The sequence below is a fragment of the Periophthalmus magnuspinnatus genome, chromosome 13 (assembly GCF_009829125.3).
Source record: "Periophthalmus magnuspinnatus isolate fPerMag1 chromosome 13, fPerMag1.2.pri, whole genome shotgun sequence".
In the NCBI taxonomy this organism is placed as follows: domain Eukaryota; kingdom Metazoa; phylum Chordata; class Actinopteri; order Gobiiformes; family Gobiidae; genus Periophthalmus; species Periophthalmus magnuspinnatus.
The window spans coordinates 20320846-20339019 of NC_047138.1; the positions used below are offsets into that span (position 1 = coordinate 20320846).

At 41.1% G+C, this 18174-nt stretch overlaps 1 protein-coding gene across 2 annotated transcripts in view; it reads left to right on the forward strand.

Moving 5' to 3' along the window:
• The window catches only part of robo1 (roundabout, axon guidance receptor, homolog 1 (Drosophila)), a 315801-nt gene extending 303085 nt beyond the window's left edge, over nucleotides 1-12716 (forward strand). For both annotated transcript variants that reach the window (XM_055226042.1, XM_055226043.1), the window contains 5 exons: nucleotides 1531-2042; nucleotides 2493-2642; nucleotides 7858-8124; nucleotides 9341-9543; nucleotides 10715-12716. In XM_055226042.1, coding sequence (XP_055082017.1) covers nucleotides 1531-2042; nucleotides 2493-2642; nucleotides 7858-8124; nucleotides 9341-9543; nucleotides 10715-10729 — 1147 coding nt within the window. In that variant the 3' untranslated portion in view covers nucleotides 10730-12716. The remainder of the gene's footprint in view (nucleotides 1-1530; nucleotides 2043-2492; nucleotides 2643-7857; nucleotides 8125-9340; nucleotides 9544-10714) is intronic.
• The last annotated feature ends 5458 nt before the right edge of the window (nucleotides 12717-18174 follow it).

The window sequence follows — 18174 nt, forward strand, 5'->3', positions numbered from 1 at the left end:
CAGATCACTATATTATAATTTGCACATTTTAAATTACAATATTCATAAAAAATTAAATAAATAATAACAACAACAACAACAACAACAACAACAACAACAATAATAATAATAATAATAATAATAATAATAATAATAATAATAATAATAATAATAATAAAAGAAGAAGCAAGTCCACTGACTTTTGCATTAGAAAACTACAGTGTCCAATGGAATGCAGGAGAATAAAGATTACTCAAAGAAGAAACAAATCAAGTCAATTTTGCACAATAGGCCTTCTTTAACTCGGACGTAACTAAACTGGTTATATTATAACTCACACTGAACCCAAACAAAGAGAAGAATGCTTTGGACTGCAGACTGGAGGCTGGCACAGCAGAAACATGGAATACTGAATGCCTCTCCTCCTTAACATTCACCTGTAGTGGGCTGTTAACGCTGCACCTGTCACTCTGCAGATGGATTGCTTCTCACACAGAACCATTTCAGAGCAGCTGTAGACTTTTAATTTTCTTCCACTTGACTCAAAGTAATACAAATCAGCCAAATACAAGTTCACAAAGGGCCACCCTGTCGAAAATGGAAATTACGTGTTTTTGAGGACTACTGAAAGAAATTAAGATGACAAACGTATCTCCCACCATATAACCTGTCACAACCTCAGTTAAGGAGAAACAACAAAAACAGTTTTTTTGAGGATGTTGTTGATTTGCCTGAAATGTTCCACAGTATAGACTAATTAATCTCTATGGGTTGGTTCACACTTGCACATTATAATTGGGACTAAACCAGAACTAAACCTGGACTAGACCAGAACCAAATAAGGACTAGAATAGGACTAACTGTTCAGATCAATGACAAGTGACACCCTAACTTGCATTTATCCAGTTACAGGTGTTTTAGTGTTTGTCTCCATGGAGATAGATGGAAGTTTAAAGCAGAACTAAGTAACTTTCAGTGATAGAGATAGTTGAATGTTTGTGAATGATTGTGAACTGTAACAAAAGTGTAAAATGACCTCAGGAAGAGTAGCTGACAGTACAATGCAGATGCTGATGGGGACCAAATAAACAATAGAGTTGCAGTTCCCTTATGAGAATACACTGTCGGGGAACAGACTCAAAAATGTTTTTTTTTTCTTTTTTGTTGAAATAAAGCAGTGTAATAACACGCAAAAAACATATAACATTGCCAGATATTAAAAAGTTAGGGTTTTCTAGAGACCTCTCTTTGGATCATGTCAGCCATATTGCAAGGCTGGTTTTCCAACACAGCAGCTACAGACGACGGATGCTTCAGACTACCTGAAAAATAATATTTAGCAATCACAGGGGCTTACAAACACTTTTAAGAACTAACTTACTTGACTCTGCTTTTATGCCATACTGTAAAACATTCTGGGGAAAACAATAACATCTCTATGGAGTCAAGCAGGCGCAGACCCTCTGCTAGAAAAATTGCGTAAAGCACCTTTGGTGTAGCGTAATATAATATGTAGAAGTTAAAACTCATGTGTTTGATTTTTCTTTGCAGACGTCATGGAATGAGCCCGCCGCCCCCTCCCCGCCCTCATAGCCCCTCCCACACGTACAGCTACATCAGCAGCCCACTTGCCCTGGACACAGACGGGCTGGATGAGACCGAAGAGGATGTCCTAGAGGGGGAGGAGGGCGATGACACGGACGCGGAGGTGGCCAAAATGCACTACCATCACCACCCGCACCTCCACCCGCACGTCCAGCCCCCCCACCTGCACACCCACCCACGTCGCCTGCTGCTCAGGGGCCTGGAGCAGACCCCCGCCTCCAGCATGGGGGACCTGGAGAGCTCGGCAACGGGCTCCATGGTGAACGGGTGGGGGTCGGCATCGGAGGAGGATAATGCGTCTTCAGGTCGGTCCAGCGCGGTCAGCTCCTCCGATGGGTCCTTCTTCACTGACACAGACTTCGCACAGGCGGTGGCAGCGGCAGCGGAGTACCAAGGGCTCCGGGTCGGGCACAAGTATCCCGGCAGCACGCAGGGCCCCGAGTGTGGGACCAACTCAGGTGGGTGTAGATGGAGTAGGGGTGGTAAACAATATACAGGGTGCTCTAGGCGGTAGTGGTACATTAGCACCCACAGAGGAAATAGAAAACTGTTCAGAGAATGTATGTGTCTTCTAATAAAAAAAAAAAATGTTATACAATCTGTGAAAGAATACCAAACCTAATCATTTTAAGGTGTTGTAGTATCAATCCCATATGATTAACCCCACCATGATCACTGTGTTACATTAGAGCAACCAGTGTAATGCAACCGGGTCAAGAAAAACAAAAAAAAACTTGAAGATTAAAATAACAATAAGTTTAATAACACACTGTGGAAAATGATAGTCAAGCAATAACAAGCAGGTGGTAGAAATGTTACTTAGTGCAGCTTTATGGGCCAAATAAGAAACACATTATATATAAACATTATTGAATATTACAAATGAATAACACTGTTTCTTCTTCCAGCACGAAAATACCAAATAGCAGGGCCAGGTGTGCGTCCCGCCAGCCCCGTGTCCACAGACAGTAACATGAGCATGGCAGCGGTCCAGAGGAGGCCTCCTAAGAAGCAGAAGCAGCACCCGGGAGGGCAGAGGCGCGACCCGTACAACGAAGGTACTGTCTACAGCCAAGTTTACTCTACTGCTTAATAGTGAAGCTTCTAAAGCAATGGATAACACACTGAACTGTTGATTTCATGGCATTACCGTGCATTGTCTATATTGGCTATGTCAATAGGACCTGCTAAATGAAAAGGAAGCTAGCAGCAGATGCAAAATAAATAATGAAACACATTTATTAGCTTAGCAATCACACTGGTGAGAGGTTGATGTTTTATTTACTAGCCTGGGTATTAGCTTGGGTAAGAAATTGTGCAGCTCTAGCATATTTTTACCACACTCTTCACTATGAGAAAGTCTCCATCTTTTGGTCTCCGCGGACATGGTATTGCTTTTCCTGTAATGTTTCATGGTATGGCATTTGTATCCATTCTTACTGTGCATGCATTCTTACTGTACCTGGGGTAGAGTTAGAATGCATGTGTAATGCTGTGTGCAGGTGTAATTGAATAAATACAAGATAGCCATACTGTGGAACATTTCACACATCATCTCCATGGAGATAAGCAGATAGATCCTAAACCAGAAAAGTTACATAGTTCACATTATACAAATAAAGATATATTTCAGATATTACAAAATACTATATATGTTTTGTTTTGTTTTTTTTACTTTTTTTCTATCCATGAACCTTTTGTTTTTATTTTTATTTGGCCTTTTATTTTAAGAGGAGGTATTATGCAAAATCAACTTTTCGGAGCTTTCTCACATGTTATAACATTGTTCTCTAATCAAAAGCATGCCTAAGGAGATTTGTACATAAAGATTTGCCCAATGTTCCAACCACAAGTCTAGGTCACCCATGCTGCCACACAACAATTCTCCATAAATATACAAAAAACATGATACAAAACTGTACATAGCAACTTTACAAACCTGATGTGATGTGCAATACTTTCATTAGAGGGTTACACACTGCTTATGGTGTGATACCTCTCTGAAGGGGGAGCAACTTAGTGTGGGGAGCAAAGGGAGCGACAAAAATTAAAGTGAAACCTTTAAAACATGTTAATACATTATTTTTGTCAAATATAGGATTTTTATAATAATGAAAGGTAACATGATGATCTAAATATGTAATAGCAATTAACACCCCATAGAAGTAAAATATCCCCCTTTAACCAGGCATGCTTCACTCAGACAAACTCAGTGATGTATGCCTGGGCAAGAGTGAGCATGAATACGCACATTTATTATTATTTCACATTTTGTATAACTACATCAGCACTGATATATATAGTTTATCTCATGATATATACAGTTTACCTTTTGGTCTTACTTGAGTAAGTAGAACATTTACAACTCATCCTATATGAGTAACAGTATTCACCACTCTACTCGCCTCACACTTTGCCTCCTCAGCTCCTGCACTGCTTTGGCACTGGATTCTTTTAACAATCTGGCCCTCCTCCAGGAACCAGCAAACCTTTTTATCACCATATCCCACAAAGACCCGGCACGTTAGCTGATCAAGTCCACAGCAGATGGGCACTTTGTATCAGTGGCACTCTCATTCGCTCTAATGGAAGTACAAAGTCTAGTTCTCCAATAACTGCCTATATCACGAGCCAGACTTTTAATCACCTCCTGTAGTGTGGATAGGCGTGCACGCATGGCTCCATTCCTAATCTTCCTCAGCTCTGAGCAGGCCACAGCGGCTGGTGGCTGGCCTCCAGAGGGGGGCTCATGTCCCGGGAGCCGTGCCCAGTTTCAGTGCACTGTCACTGGGGCGGCTCTAATGAAACGTACCCAGGTGTTCTGGCTCACAGCTCGATGCTAAGTTCAAGGCTAAGTATAAACGCAACAAGAGCTAAATACCACGAGCAGCTCTGATGTGGCTAAGTGGTTTCAGATTATGTTCAGGAGATTATAAGAAATACTCAGTTTGTGACGGTATTGAATGGACTGCTTTGCTCAATTCAGATAAAATGGGACATGTTTTAGGAGTTTCAAACTGGTGGTAAATTACATTAATTTGTTAAAATGACATTAATGTATTAAATTGATACAATCATTTAACATTAATAATGCAATGGTTTTATAAAGTCACTTTCATTCACTCCACACTGGTGCTAAGTTACTATTGTAGCTACAGTTGCCCTGGGGCAGACTGACTGAAGCGAGGCTGCCAATTTGCCCCTCTGACCACCAACACTGACCTACAAACCACATTCATTTTAGGCAATGTGGGTAAAGTGTCTTGCCTAAGGACAAAACAATAGTTTTACCACTGGTGCTCCTCTGTAACACCTGGTATTAGTTTATTAAGATAAAATGAAACAGGTGACAAATAAGCCAGCTACAGCCTCTTTGTAGGAGTTGTGAGCTGGTGGTAAATTCCATTCATTTAACATATCTTATTAAACTACACTGTAGTCCCTACTTGGTTGTGATAAGATACTGTTGGAAGCCACACCTGCCCTGAGGCAGACTGATGAAAGTAAGGCTGGCAACGGCCCTTCCCATCACCATCAACACTCGTGCACCACATTCACACTGGTCAAGGTGATAAAGTGTCTTGCCTAAGCACACAACAAATTATTTTACTATTTTTGATCCACATCAAATGTTTAAATGGAAAAACATGAGCAGTCACTGAGTCTGCGTGATTCAATCTGACAAATGTGCTCACGGCATTAACCATCACAGAAAAGGCTAAAGAATCTCTGACAGCTCCTTCATTTACAGTGCAACTGTACAACAGCCCTACACCAAGTGACCAATGGGACAAATCAAATATATATGATGCACTATGTTACATTACACTTAAACAGTCTTACCTCTGTGGCCCTGTGATGCATGCTCTGGCTTCTGTCTCTGGCTCAGCTGTCTTTGAGTGTGGAGGCACTTGACAGAGAGATCCAATATCCATGCATGGGAACCAGAGGACCCTCACCCCACCCTCACCTAAACCCCCACCTCACCCCCACATACACCCATACATCCTGGATCTCTGCCCTGCAATTGTCTCCTCTCCTGCCCACTCCTCACTCTCCTTTTGGGGCTCGGCTGTCTGTCCATCAGGCCCCCCGCTGATTGCATTTGATCTGAATGGATTGTTTTTCGTTTAGATGTTATTGTTTGGCTGCCCCCCTCCTCTCCCCCTCCTCAACCCACATCCTGCCTGTGCCCCCATAGACTGGTGCAGAGGTGAAGCAACAGGATTTAATGAAATTTCCAATAGCAACACAGCATGTATAAATAAAGCGTGAGTTAGTTTATACATTACAAATTTACCATAAATAAATGTGTTATATGAAGCTATTTAAAGGGCCCATATTAGGCTATTTTCTGATGTTATAATGCTGTTTCCTCATCACAATTATACCTCATATTTAACGCACAAACTCAGCATATTTAGGTTTATTTCTCAAAAGCAAAACACTCTGTTCCACCTTATGATGTCATGTGGTAATACAGGAAATGTTCCAGTAGAATCATTTGGATGATTTCAGCCTTGGATTTGTAAAAGTCTACTGAACTGACATCACAAGGTGGAAGAGAGTATTTTGAGCTTTGGAGATGTAGACAGACTAATAATAAAGGGCTACTCAAACATGTGTGAACGAAACAAAACACAACTCCAGGTATGTTTTTGAGGAGGTAACAGAATTGTAACATGCTTCAGGCCCAGGAGAGATTGCTAAATTACTCAAACATGCATGGATGATATCGAAAAAATCTTCAGGCATGTTTTTTTGATGAGGGCCCATGGTTATAACATGGTAGAAAGCCAAAAAGTTGATTTTGTGCAATACCCTCTCTTTAATGACAAAAATACAAAAACATTTTAAGCAAGCGCTACCTCCCATTCCCTCTTTCCTCTTCTCCTTTCCTCTCTTCGTGCCATCCTTCACTGTCTTTCAAATATCTCTCCATCCCCTCCCACCCTCTCCCGGAGCGTGGCCTTGGTCGTCTCATTAAGCTCCAGTAGCAGGACCCTCTCTCACTTTCACAAGCCCATGGACAGTGCCTGGTCTTGGGCATAAATCGTGGCAGCTGTGAGGCCGTATCTCACGCGCAGTAACATTGATCTCAGCAGCACTCTGGAGGGAAGCAGAGATATTAAAACCAGAGGAGCCACCTCAGCACTGGTCTGGTAGTGTTCAGCTGGAGCGGAGGAGGATATGATCAGGGAGAGACCACAGAAATAGAATATCTTAAGTACTTAATATGAATTCAGACACAATAATCCACCATGATGTGAGAAGTTATGACCTTAGTTATATCATGTAATGAAGCTTAGTAGAATATTTAATAATTCTGTTATGCATTCTTTATCAACTGCATTTTAGACATTTCCTGTAGTTCTAGGAAAATGCCCTTTGTGCCATGAATGAGCAGCTATTTGTAAAAAAAAAAAAAAAAAGAAGAAAGAAAGTTGGATGAGAACCATGTGGAAACAACCTGTGCCTCAATATCAGTGTGAGAAAAGGGATATGGGCAGCAGAGTACCTGTTTGCGTACCCTCTGGGGTCCTCCTGCCCCTGATTGGGAAACACTGCCTTACACTAATGTGTTTGTTGCTCTCAAAGCACTCCACTGTAGTCATTATTCATTCAATCCATACTCAGTGAAGATTTTATTGTAGCCATAGCCGCCCTGGGGCAGGCTGACTAAAGTGAGGCTGCCAATCTGCGCCACCAGCCCCTCTGACCACCATCAACATACACAACCCCATTGTAAATGTAGTTTATTTTGGGGTATCCTTTGGCTGTATTCTCCTGTTTATTTTGCCCTCCATTATCTGCTTGTCTCCATGGAGAGGTTATTGCTTAACCTAGAACTTTCCACACTGACAGAAACTGCACTGTTATGCCAAGGATGCTGCCAATTTAGTCCTTGTCATCTGGCCTCCATTAGATTATAATACTCCTTACAATAGAAGCAAATCTGGACAGGAATGGGTAATACCATGGTGTGCTGAACAGTCAAGTGTATGTTGCATTTAACATGTAACAGGTGTGAGTGGAATTGCTTTTCCACAGATCTGACGTGTAACTGGGGCTAATGGCACGGCCATAATAACTTGACCTGCTAGACTCTCTGCTTTATCGCCATGAAATCAGCGCTCTGTATAAGTCTAGTTTCTTGGGCGAGTTAGGCCAACAGCTGCATACAATCCACAGACAATGTAAAGAGTACAAACTTGTTTCTCCTTTTTACCTAATAATAAAAATATCTCTTCTTTCCTCTGTCTTGCTGTCCAGATCTCCCACCTCCTCCCATCCCTCCTCCAGCAGTGCTCAAGTCTCCCACACACCCCTCTAAGGCAGCCATGGAGGGGAGGGGGGTGGTGTCTCCAAAGGCTGGGGAGAGAAGAGGAGGAGTGGGCAGCAGCTACCGGCCCAGAGACCCCTCTGACCAGAGGAGCGATCAGAGGAGTGACCAGAGGAGTGGGTCTACGGAGAGGAGGGAGAGCCCAGACAAAGCAGTGAACCAGGGAGGCAAAGGGAACAAGGCCCGGCAACACACAGGTAAACACACACAATATCAACGCACATGATATCTGAAAAGTCTTTACTGTGGTCAGTGACATATACTCACTATAGTTGACAAAGACCTCAGACTATTAGGCAGGAGACAGCAGCCTAATTCAATATAGGATAAAAATGGCATCACTGATTTTCCAAATAATTCAGTATTGAACAAAGACGCTTATAACATTGTTTTAGTATTTATAGTAGTGGTTTTCAAAGTTTTCCTACCAAGTATGACAAAAGAACATATTTGGTACCACCAGATCTAAACACCACTAAAACTGGACTATATCAGGTCTAACCTAGGACTAAAACTGGTCTAAAATGGGACTAAACAATAGCTCATTTAGTTGTAAATGAGGAGTACCACAAGAGAGGAGATAACTTAAAGAGGGGGTATTGTGCAAAATTGACTTTTTTTTTGGAGCTTTCTACCGTGTTATAACGTTGTTCCCTCATCAAAAACATGTCTGAAGAGGTTTTAGTGGTCATCCATGAATGTTTGAGTAATTTAGCGATCTCTCCTGAGCCCTCCTTACAGTTAGCTGTAAGATTCTGTCCAATGCTGTGCACACAAGCCTATGTCACTCATCCCCCACACAACAATTTTTCATAAACATAGAAGAGAAGGAAACAAAACAATACCCTACAAGTTGTGCATTTTAGAAAATTTACTTTTAAATATACAATTTTTGTACAAGTTTTAAAGAATGAGCTCTAACCCCACTCATTCAATTTTTCCTGGTTTCCTGGTATGGTTACTACTTTGTACATTTTATATACACACACAATATATCAAATATATGAAGAAAAATATGTGGAATTATGTAGTAAAGAAAAAAAAAAGTATGTATTTTTTTTTTTTTTAATATATATTTTAGATTCAGATCCTCAGAATATCCTCCCTTTGCTTTGTGGACAGCTCAAACCCTTGTCCTTCTCTCAATAAGCTTCATGCTGAAGTCTCCTGAAATGGTTTTCAAAAGTGCAAACCAAAGTTCAAAGCAAAGTGGTGGATATTTTTAAAGCATTCAATGAGTTCATTCATAGTTTTGATGCTTCTGTGAGAATCTACAGTGTCATTGAAATAAAGAAGAAAGAGAAATGAAACAGTATGTCCAAACTTTTGCCTGCTTGTTTAGTCCACACAGAATGACCTAGGAGTATACAGCCTATTATGTATTCCCATATGCCTGTCCCTCGTCTCCCTCAGGCTCAGAGGACATCATGCCCTACAGCAGACCGCAGTTCCCCTCAGTGAACAGCCCCCGGGACCCCAGCTCCTCCAGCTCCATGTCCTCCAGGGGGTCCGGGGGCCGCAGGAGAGGGGAGGGGGGCCCCGGGCGCAGGAACCCTCCCACAGATATGAGCCTCAGCACCACAGGGGCCTTCACACCAGGAGAGGAGGAGCGGGAGGTAAGACTGAAGGATGAGACATTCTGCTGTCACGTTGGATTTAAGTATGATCAATCAGTCACTGGCACTTTATGGTTTAATATACAGAGTATTCATTAAGTCTCTTTCAATAAAAAAAAAAAATAAAAAAATAAATAAATATATATATATATATATATATATATATATATATATATATATATATATATATATATATATATATATATATATATATATATATATATATATATATATATATATATATATATAACAAACGGAATTGATAAGATATATTAATGCATCTCCACAAACCAGGCTCTTTTCGTCTGGGCGAGGTCCAGACCAAATAAGGCCTGCTTGTTTCCATGGAAATGTTGTTCCTTTGGTTATGTTATTCCAGATAATGCCATAAAACTCACCATGGAGATGTATGATTTTTCACCTCCAGAAAGTATCAGGAGCTGTGTCTGAATTTCCACACTATTCCATATACGAGGCACTATTTAGGGGTCATGCCACCTTCAGTGGTGTCCGAATGTGAAAAAGTGAAAACGAGACGTACTCAAAATTTCTCAAAATGCACTGTGGGATTACTAGAGTGGTCTATATAGATCACAATGCATTGTGAGAGTCAGAAAAACAATAGCAACAGGTGACAGGCCTTTAACTTTAACAACTGAATGAAAGCAGATGGAAGCTGTTTAACTCAGCACTGTGATCTTGATTATGAATAAAATATTCTTAAATAAACCTCTATGGTGTACAGTTGCTAGTGTTAGAAGCTTACCTTAGTTGGGCTATTCAAAGAGATTAGACTTCCACAGTTCAGAAAAAAGCTGAATAATCCAGTCCATTTATGTGAGATCCATCTTAACAAACACTTGTATGATTATTATTAGTCCATAAAGACTTATACCAGTTGAATCTGACTATTATTTGAGCCTTTAGCCTTTTTTTTTGGGCAGGCGCCAGGGACACATAACCTGAATGTAGTGAACTGTGTGCCAGAATATCTCTGTGAATTAGGCTCTATAGAGTCCACTAAAGAGTGTGGGGCTGTGGAGTGAATGAGGGGTTAAGGGAGACATTCGGACACAACCAGGGTTAGTCTCGTTATTGGAGTGGTTGTTCCAGTATCCATACACTATACTATAAAATGTCCCACTGACCATGCTCTCCTCTTCTCTTGCAGATGATTGAGAGCTGAAGACCTGAATGACCTTTAGAAGAAATGTTCTGATTTGTCCTGATTTGGAGCATCGTCGTTTTCCACCATTTGGAACTGGTCTGTGTTCCACTTTGAATTTGGACTCTCTTTCTGTACATGTGTTCCTTTACCAAACCGACCAATGTTTTTTCTAACTTTCTACATCTGTTCAAAAGACAATAGAATGTTGCGTGGAATCTTTGAATATCCCAGTATATTTATGTTCAATTCCAATGCAATATGGAGTCATCTCCTCAACATCACTCGGCTTGCCTTGACCTGGACTGTACTGAAAGCTGCAAGCATTTTTTGGGGGAAACTGTGTAAATATCAATGTAACGTCCAACTGTTCGACCCACGATGGTACCTCGATCCGTCTTCCTCGTTTGATTATTTTTGCAAAAAATTTTTAATGAATATAATTATTTTACCATTTCCATCCATGTTGTAAATTACTATCTTATGGCGGTCAACAGTCCCACCCACTTCGACATCTGTTCTGGTTCCCAAAGTAAATTTTTCATTCATTTTTCTCATAGACTTCGAAAAAGTCAAATGTTATAATAAGAGTTCAAAGGCATTGCAGAGGCCTACCAGCTATGTGCTAGCTAATATCCATAAAACAGTCGTTTTAAGTCCAAAAATCACATTTAAATCAGCCATATTGTGCTTGTGTGTGCACTATATGGCACATGTGGATTATTCTGTTATAATGTGTACATTTTAAATTGAAATATTCATCTGTATCAAAATGACTACACAACGCGTGTGTGTCACCGTGTGTCACCGATTAAGAAAATAAAACTGGAGAAGTAGAGAGCAGTGGGCTCATCAAAAACATGCCCGCAAAGGGTTTAGATATCATTCATGCATGTTCTCTCTGTTCGGTTAGCTGTAAGATTCTGCACAATGCTTCGTCCACAAGCCTCATCATCCAGATATACAAAAGCATGATGCCAAATTGTACATAACAACTTCACAAACGTGATGACAGAATCACGCTGATTGTGTTGTGATAGTGCTCTGAAGAGGGAGTGACTTAACGTGGGGAGCAAAGGGTGAGGGGATTCAGAGTATGAAAAACGAAAATGAAACTTATAAAACATATTAATACACTGTTTTTCGGTGAATATAGGATTTTCAAAACAATAAAAGGTAACATGGTGATCTAAATATGTTATGTACCCCCTCTTTAAATAGAATTATAGTTCTTGTGGTCCTCAGTTACCACATAGCTGATTAGACCTGAGCATTCAAACTTTTCATATTCATGTTTTTTTAGTCTATGAGTCTATGAGAAAAATAATGAAAAACTTATTTCCGGACTCAGGGGGTGGGCGATCACTGTTGAGCTTCATTTTGCTGCCCCAAGAAAGTGCCACTTTGGGAGAATTTTCGTATTTTGTTTTTTGTAATGCACTGTTGCGTCGTGTTGATGTTCGTTCTATGTTCTATGTTTTACTTTGGTTTTAAAAGCACAATCACTAGACTTTATTTCAAACCATTTTTATCTATTAACCTTTTTGTCTTACTGGAGGAAAACAGGTATGACAAAAATGCGTGTAGTTATTCTTGAAGCTGACGGCGTTGTTAGGTTTACGAAGGATGCTTTTTGTTAATTATTATTTTATTTTGAAAAGAAATTCCTCGCATTCTTATTGGTTGCCTCTCCGGTTTAATTGACAAGTAATGAATCACAGCTGCAATGTAAATAACTTGTGGAACTGGCCATGATTTAAGCGGTCTTACAAGCAGGAATGGTAATGCACTTAAAAATGGTTTTCAAAATGGCGTTATCATGGTGACCGGAGAGGTGGCGAATGGAAGGAGGAGAGGAGCTTCGTTTCTTGAATTGATGGGCATTGGACCCTCAGGAGGAAGGGAGCTGTTGTTTATTCATAGGACATCTGCAAACATTTGTTTCGTATGGCGAAAAATACAAAAAAACTGAACTAAAAAAGAGAAATAAAAAGGTTCAAACTATAAATGATCTTGTGTGCTTCATTCTGTGTTATATTAATGCTACGTTCCAGTGGCCCTTGGAGGTCTTTTGTCAAGCCAGAAAAACAATGACCAAATTGTTACAGTAAAGATTCAATAAAGTAATAAATCCTAGGAAAGGGCTGAAATCAGACAAAATGTGGATCCAGTTAAACTTACATTAATACCCTGGACATGTTACTACATTAACAATTGATGAAGTAATGATTAAGAGTAAATTTTTGCTTTCATTGACATTAGTTCAATGTACAAGTTAGCAGCGTAACAGAGCACAACAACCCAGTGTGCAGGAGCAGGTTCAAAGAGGCAAGTGACATTTCAGTCGTCATGTTGAAGTTGAAACTCAGAAAATCCAACTTCCGAACACAACTGGAATGCACCATAAGAATGCTGTAGAATGTCTAAACCACATATGTCAAACTCAAGGCCCACGGGCCAAATGCGGCCCTCCACATCATTTTATGTGGCCCTCGACAGGCTAAATCCTGAAGAGAGGCATCAGAGAGGCCAAGTCGGATTACAGGAAGAGGATTGAAGACCACCTGGACAGTAATAACAGCAGGCTGGTGTGGCGGGGTGTTCAGGATCTCACTAATTTTAAGATCAATCAGAGAGCGGCCGATGGCGATGCCGTGCTAGCAGAGGAGCTCAACATCTTCTTTGCACGCTTTGAAGTGGAGCCACCAGAGACAGCCAGGCAACGACCCCCGGCACACAGTATCCCAATTCTCACTTTTGAGGAGGGTGAGGTCAGGCGCACGCTGAAGTCCATCAACCCGAGGAAGGCTGCTGGACCTGAAGGTATCCCTAAACGGGTACTGAAAGAGTGTGCGGATCAGCTGGCTGGAATTTTTACCAAGATTTTCAACCAGTCCCTGGCCCTGTCCACTGTACCATCATGTCTGAAATCTTCCACTATAGTCCCCATTCCAAAGAAACCCCACATCTCCAGCTTGAGTGACTACCGACCTGTTGCACTCACACCAGTGGTGATGAAGTGTTTTGAAAAACTCGTACGGGGCTATATAACATCTTTTTTGCCACCAAGTTTTGACCCCCACCAGTTTGCTTTCAGGGAAAATAGATCCACTGAGGATGCTGTGGCCATAGCTCTGCATGCCGCACTGTCCCACTTGGAGCAAGGGGGGAGTTACGCCCGTTTGCTCTTTGTGGATTTCACCTCGGCCTTTAACACCATCCTTCCTTATAAACTGGGAGAGAAATTGTAGTTTTTGAGGTTCCCACACTCCATCTGCATGTGGATAAACAGCTTCCTGGCAGAAAGCAGCCAGAGGGTCAAAATAGGCCAACATACATCTAAGGCCCTCAGTCTCAGCACTGGTACCCCACAGGGCTGTGTGCTGAGTCCTCTGCTCTATACCCTATATACGTATGACTGTGTCCCTGCCCATGACAGTAACACCTTTGTGAAGTATGTGGATGACACCACAGTGGTGGGACTCATCACCAGGGGGGATGAATCAGCATACAGGGATGAGGTGCAGCGACTGTTGGGGTGGTGTAAGGAGAATAACCTGCTCCTTAACACCAAAAAAACAAAGGAGCTGATTATAGACTACAGGAGGAAGAAAACTGACATTTCTCCACTCTCCATCAGTGGGGACTGGGTGGAGAGGGTCACTGATTTCAGGTTTCTGGGAGTCCAGATCGAGGAAGGCCTGGCCTGGAGGAAAAACACCTCTGAGCTCCTGAAGAAGGCCCAGCAGAGACTCTTTTCCCTCAGGGTGCTGAGGAAAAATAACATTACACAGAGACTTATGTTGTCTTTCTACCGCTGCTGCATAGAGAGTATTTTGACCTATTGCATCGGCGTGTGGTTTACCAGCTGCACGGCGGCTCAGAGGAAAGCTGTCCAGAGGGTCATAAATGCAGCTCAGAAGACTATTGGCTGCCCTCTCAGGACACTGGCTGACTTACACACTTTCCACTGTCTTAAAAAGGGCCAACACATTCTCGGGGACACCTCACACCCCGGACACTCTCTGTTTGAACTATTACCATCGGGTCGGAGATATAGAGCAATCAGAGCAAGGACAAATAGGCTGAAAAATAGTTTTTATTCTACAATCATAACTATACTAAATAAACATTCCCGCGCTTACTAAATATATGTATATTTTTTATATATTTATTATTTGTATGTGATTGTGAAATGGGTGGGATATATGTATGATGTATGTGTGAGGGGGTTTTGTTTCCTCAGCACCTTAAACTGCTCGACACTTTTAAATTTTGTTGCACATGTGGCATGTTGCAATGACAATAAAGATCTATTCTATTCTAAATTAAAAGTTATGATGATCTTAAAATGTCATTTTAGCAGGAGATACACAGTTACATAGTCATATTTTTACATCTAGGTAAATGCATATGCAATATTTATAATTTGAATAAGTAATAAATACAGAAACAATGAATAAACAAGTTAAAAAAGTAGTTAGATTTATTTTACATCTGGCCTTTTGAGGGCCGCCATTTTGCTAATGTAGCCCTCAGTGAAAATGTGTTTGACACCCCTGGTCTAAACTGAAAGACAAACTAGACCCAGACCACAAATGCAATGACCACAAATAATACACAACTCCAAGAATAGCTTAAGTCTGCAATCTCAGACCACTGCAAGACAGAAAACCATGTCATGGACTGGGACAAAGCTAAGGTCCTAGGCCACAGGTGTCAAACTCAACGCCTGGGGGCCAAATGCGGCCCGCCATGTCATTTTATGCGGCCCGCGACAAGGTAGATTTAAATGTCTTAAAATCTCAGTTTATCAGGAGTTACGCAGTTACACAGACATATTTTTTATATCTTTGCAAATTTGAGACGAACCATTTTGCTGATGTGGCCCTCGGTGAAATTGAGTTTGACACCCCTGTACTGGGCATAGAGAGCTACAAAGACCATATTTGGATCAGGGAGGCCATTGAGATCCAGAAACTCCCCCCACCGGACTGTAATTTGAGATGACGGGGCATACCAACTCTCTCACCTGGAATATATTTCTGAAGAAGTCAAAGTGCAGATGGTGTTGACGTCCTAATGCTCCAAGTAGGAAGACAGGGCCAAAATCTGTTTAAGTCAGCTGAAACAGAACATCTACATCACAGGAACATCACGTGACACTGTAGAGGAAGGAGCAGAGTGCAGCCCAAACTGCCGAGGCATGTAATAAACAGAGGTATGTACAGATGAATTTAAAGTATAATTCTATCAGAAGACCTAATGAACCTAACTGAATGAATGGTGGTTGTCAGTTTTAATGACATTCAGCCATTAGTGTCGATTAGGGTATTAAGTAGTTACTATGGCATGAATATGTGTCATAATTGTTAAATGTTACAAGTTTATCAAAATCTAATTTTATACAATTTTGGAATAAAGAATTGAGAAAAACAGATAGAAAGGCCTATCTATCCACACAGGTAAACAAAAATGTAAAAAAAATACATATGTTATAAACATCTGTCCGACTACGCAGCTGTTCAGTTCAAATCCTTCACTTTCATTTCAGACACTCCATTCTTTGGTTATTCTGATACAAACTCCATTCTAATGTCCTCATCACTCATCTGCGTGTTATTGAAGACATTTGGAGACTGAGGAGAACCTAAGAGTGAACGGTGAAGAGACTGTCCTCGTTTAATAGGATAGACTGCAGCCAATTAGCCATAACGAGACAGCCTACTACCTGATCTGTTTGTGTTCTGCAGCGTCAGCAGGTTTCAGTCCCAACAATCTCCATGAATCTGAAATGATTGGAGAAAAGTTTGCTCCTCTTGTTCATAAGAAAGTGATTAACTGTGATGCAAGATGAGTCAGCAGAGGGTTGATGGTTTGCTTTCTACTCAACGTGATATCGCCTTTGGGCAACATGATGACAGAAGGGAACTTGCCACGTAAATGACTATAGCCTGTGAAAACATGAATTAAGGGTTCAATGTTGTGTTTCTCAAACTTTAGTATGTAAGTGACCATACTCAAAACTTCCCCTGAGTCATCCGATAACCTGAAACAAGACACATTTTGTTCAGATACATGGGAAAAATCAGCTACAATGGCTTTTTAACTAATGGCGATTTGCAAGAATATACGCAGGCATAACAGATTTAACAAATACTACATCAAAATATAACCAATTATAACTACCAAGTTAATAGATGAGAAACCACAACACTAAGAACACAAAATGTCACAAAGCTTCACCTGTCTCAACTCCCCTCCTCCTGTCTGATACCCCCTTCACCCTACCCCCTCAGGTGCTCTGTAATAAGTCCCCTCTCAGACAGAACATATATACCCCCCTCCCTCCTGCCTTCATCCATCATTTAAATGAGTCACATGATGAGACAAATTATAGCGCCACCCAGAGTCTTCACCTTGCACGCTCATGCATATTCACTGCTCACCTGGTGCACCCACACATCAGCATACACATGATGGGTTTCCATGCTTTCTGGGGACATTACATTGACTTGCATTAATTTCCTGGAGACGGATCCTAACCTCTTCCTAATACTCTTACAGTTATAAAAAGCATTGCCATTCCAGCGGGCCCTATGTGTCCAGAGCCTTAACCTGCAGATAGAGACACATACAAGTGTGTCTCATTCTTAGTATATGGACAGGCCTCATGTGAAAGGACCTCCAGAATTCACTCACTGAGCTGCAGAGGCTGTACTAGCACTGATTCATGATTTGCTGCAGGTGCCGGGGCTGAAGTGGTACAGGGGAGACTCCTTTCAGCTTTAAACCTACTGGATTTCAGCATTGAAACAAGCAACCCAAATGAGAGACTCATGTCAGGCTCATTCTGTTTTCTGATTGGATAATTGTCTTGAACCAAAACACCAAATTATAACAGCTTGACAATCATGTCTAATGTTTTTGCAATTAAGAAAAAATCAACATTAAATTGTGCAGTAAAAGCTATATTTGATTTGCACATGTTTACCTCGTATCTGGGGACATGAGAGATGGGATGGAGATTGGGATTGTGTTGTTAATTTTCAGCATCTCTGTCAACTGTGACCTACTGACAGTAAGGTAGGATCAAAGTTTAAATTTTACTTCTATGGGATATTGACTACTAACACATAACATATTTAAATCATCATGTTTCCTTTCATTGTTTTGAAAATGCTATATTCACCCAAAACATGTATTAACATGTTTTATACGTTGTGTTTTTGACCCTCTGAGACCCCCTTTCCTCCCCCTTCACATCACAATCAGCATGCACTTCGCTAATGAAACTACTGCACATTGCATCAGGTTTGTGACGTTGTAGTCTATTGTTTTGTATCACACTTTTGTATCTTTTCAGAAAATGGCCGTGTGGGAGCATAGATGATGTAGACTAGTAGTCTTTGGACTCATGTACATGGTCGTGTGCAAGACTGGCTTGGCTAACTGTAAGGAGGGTT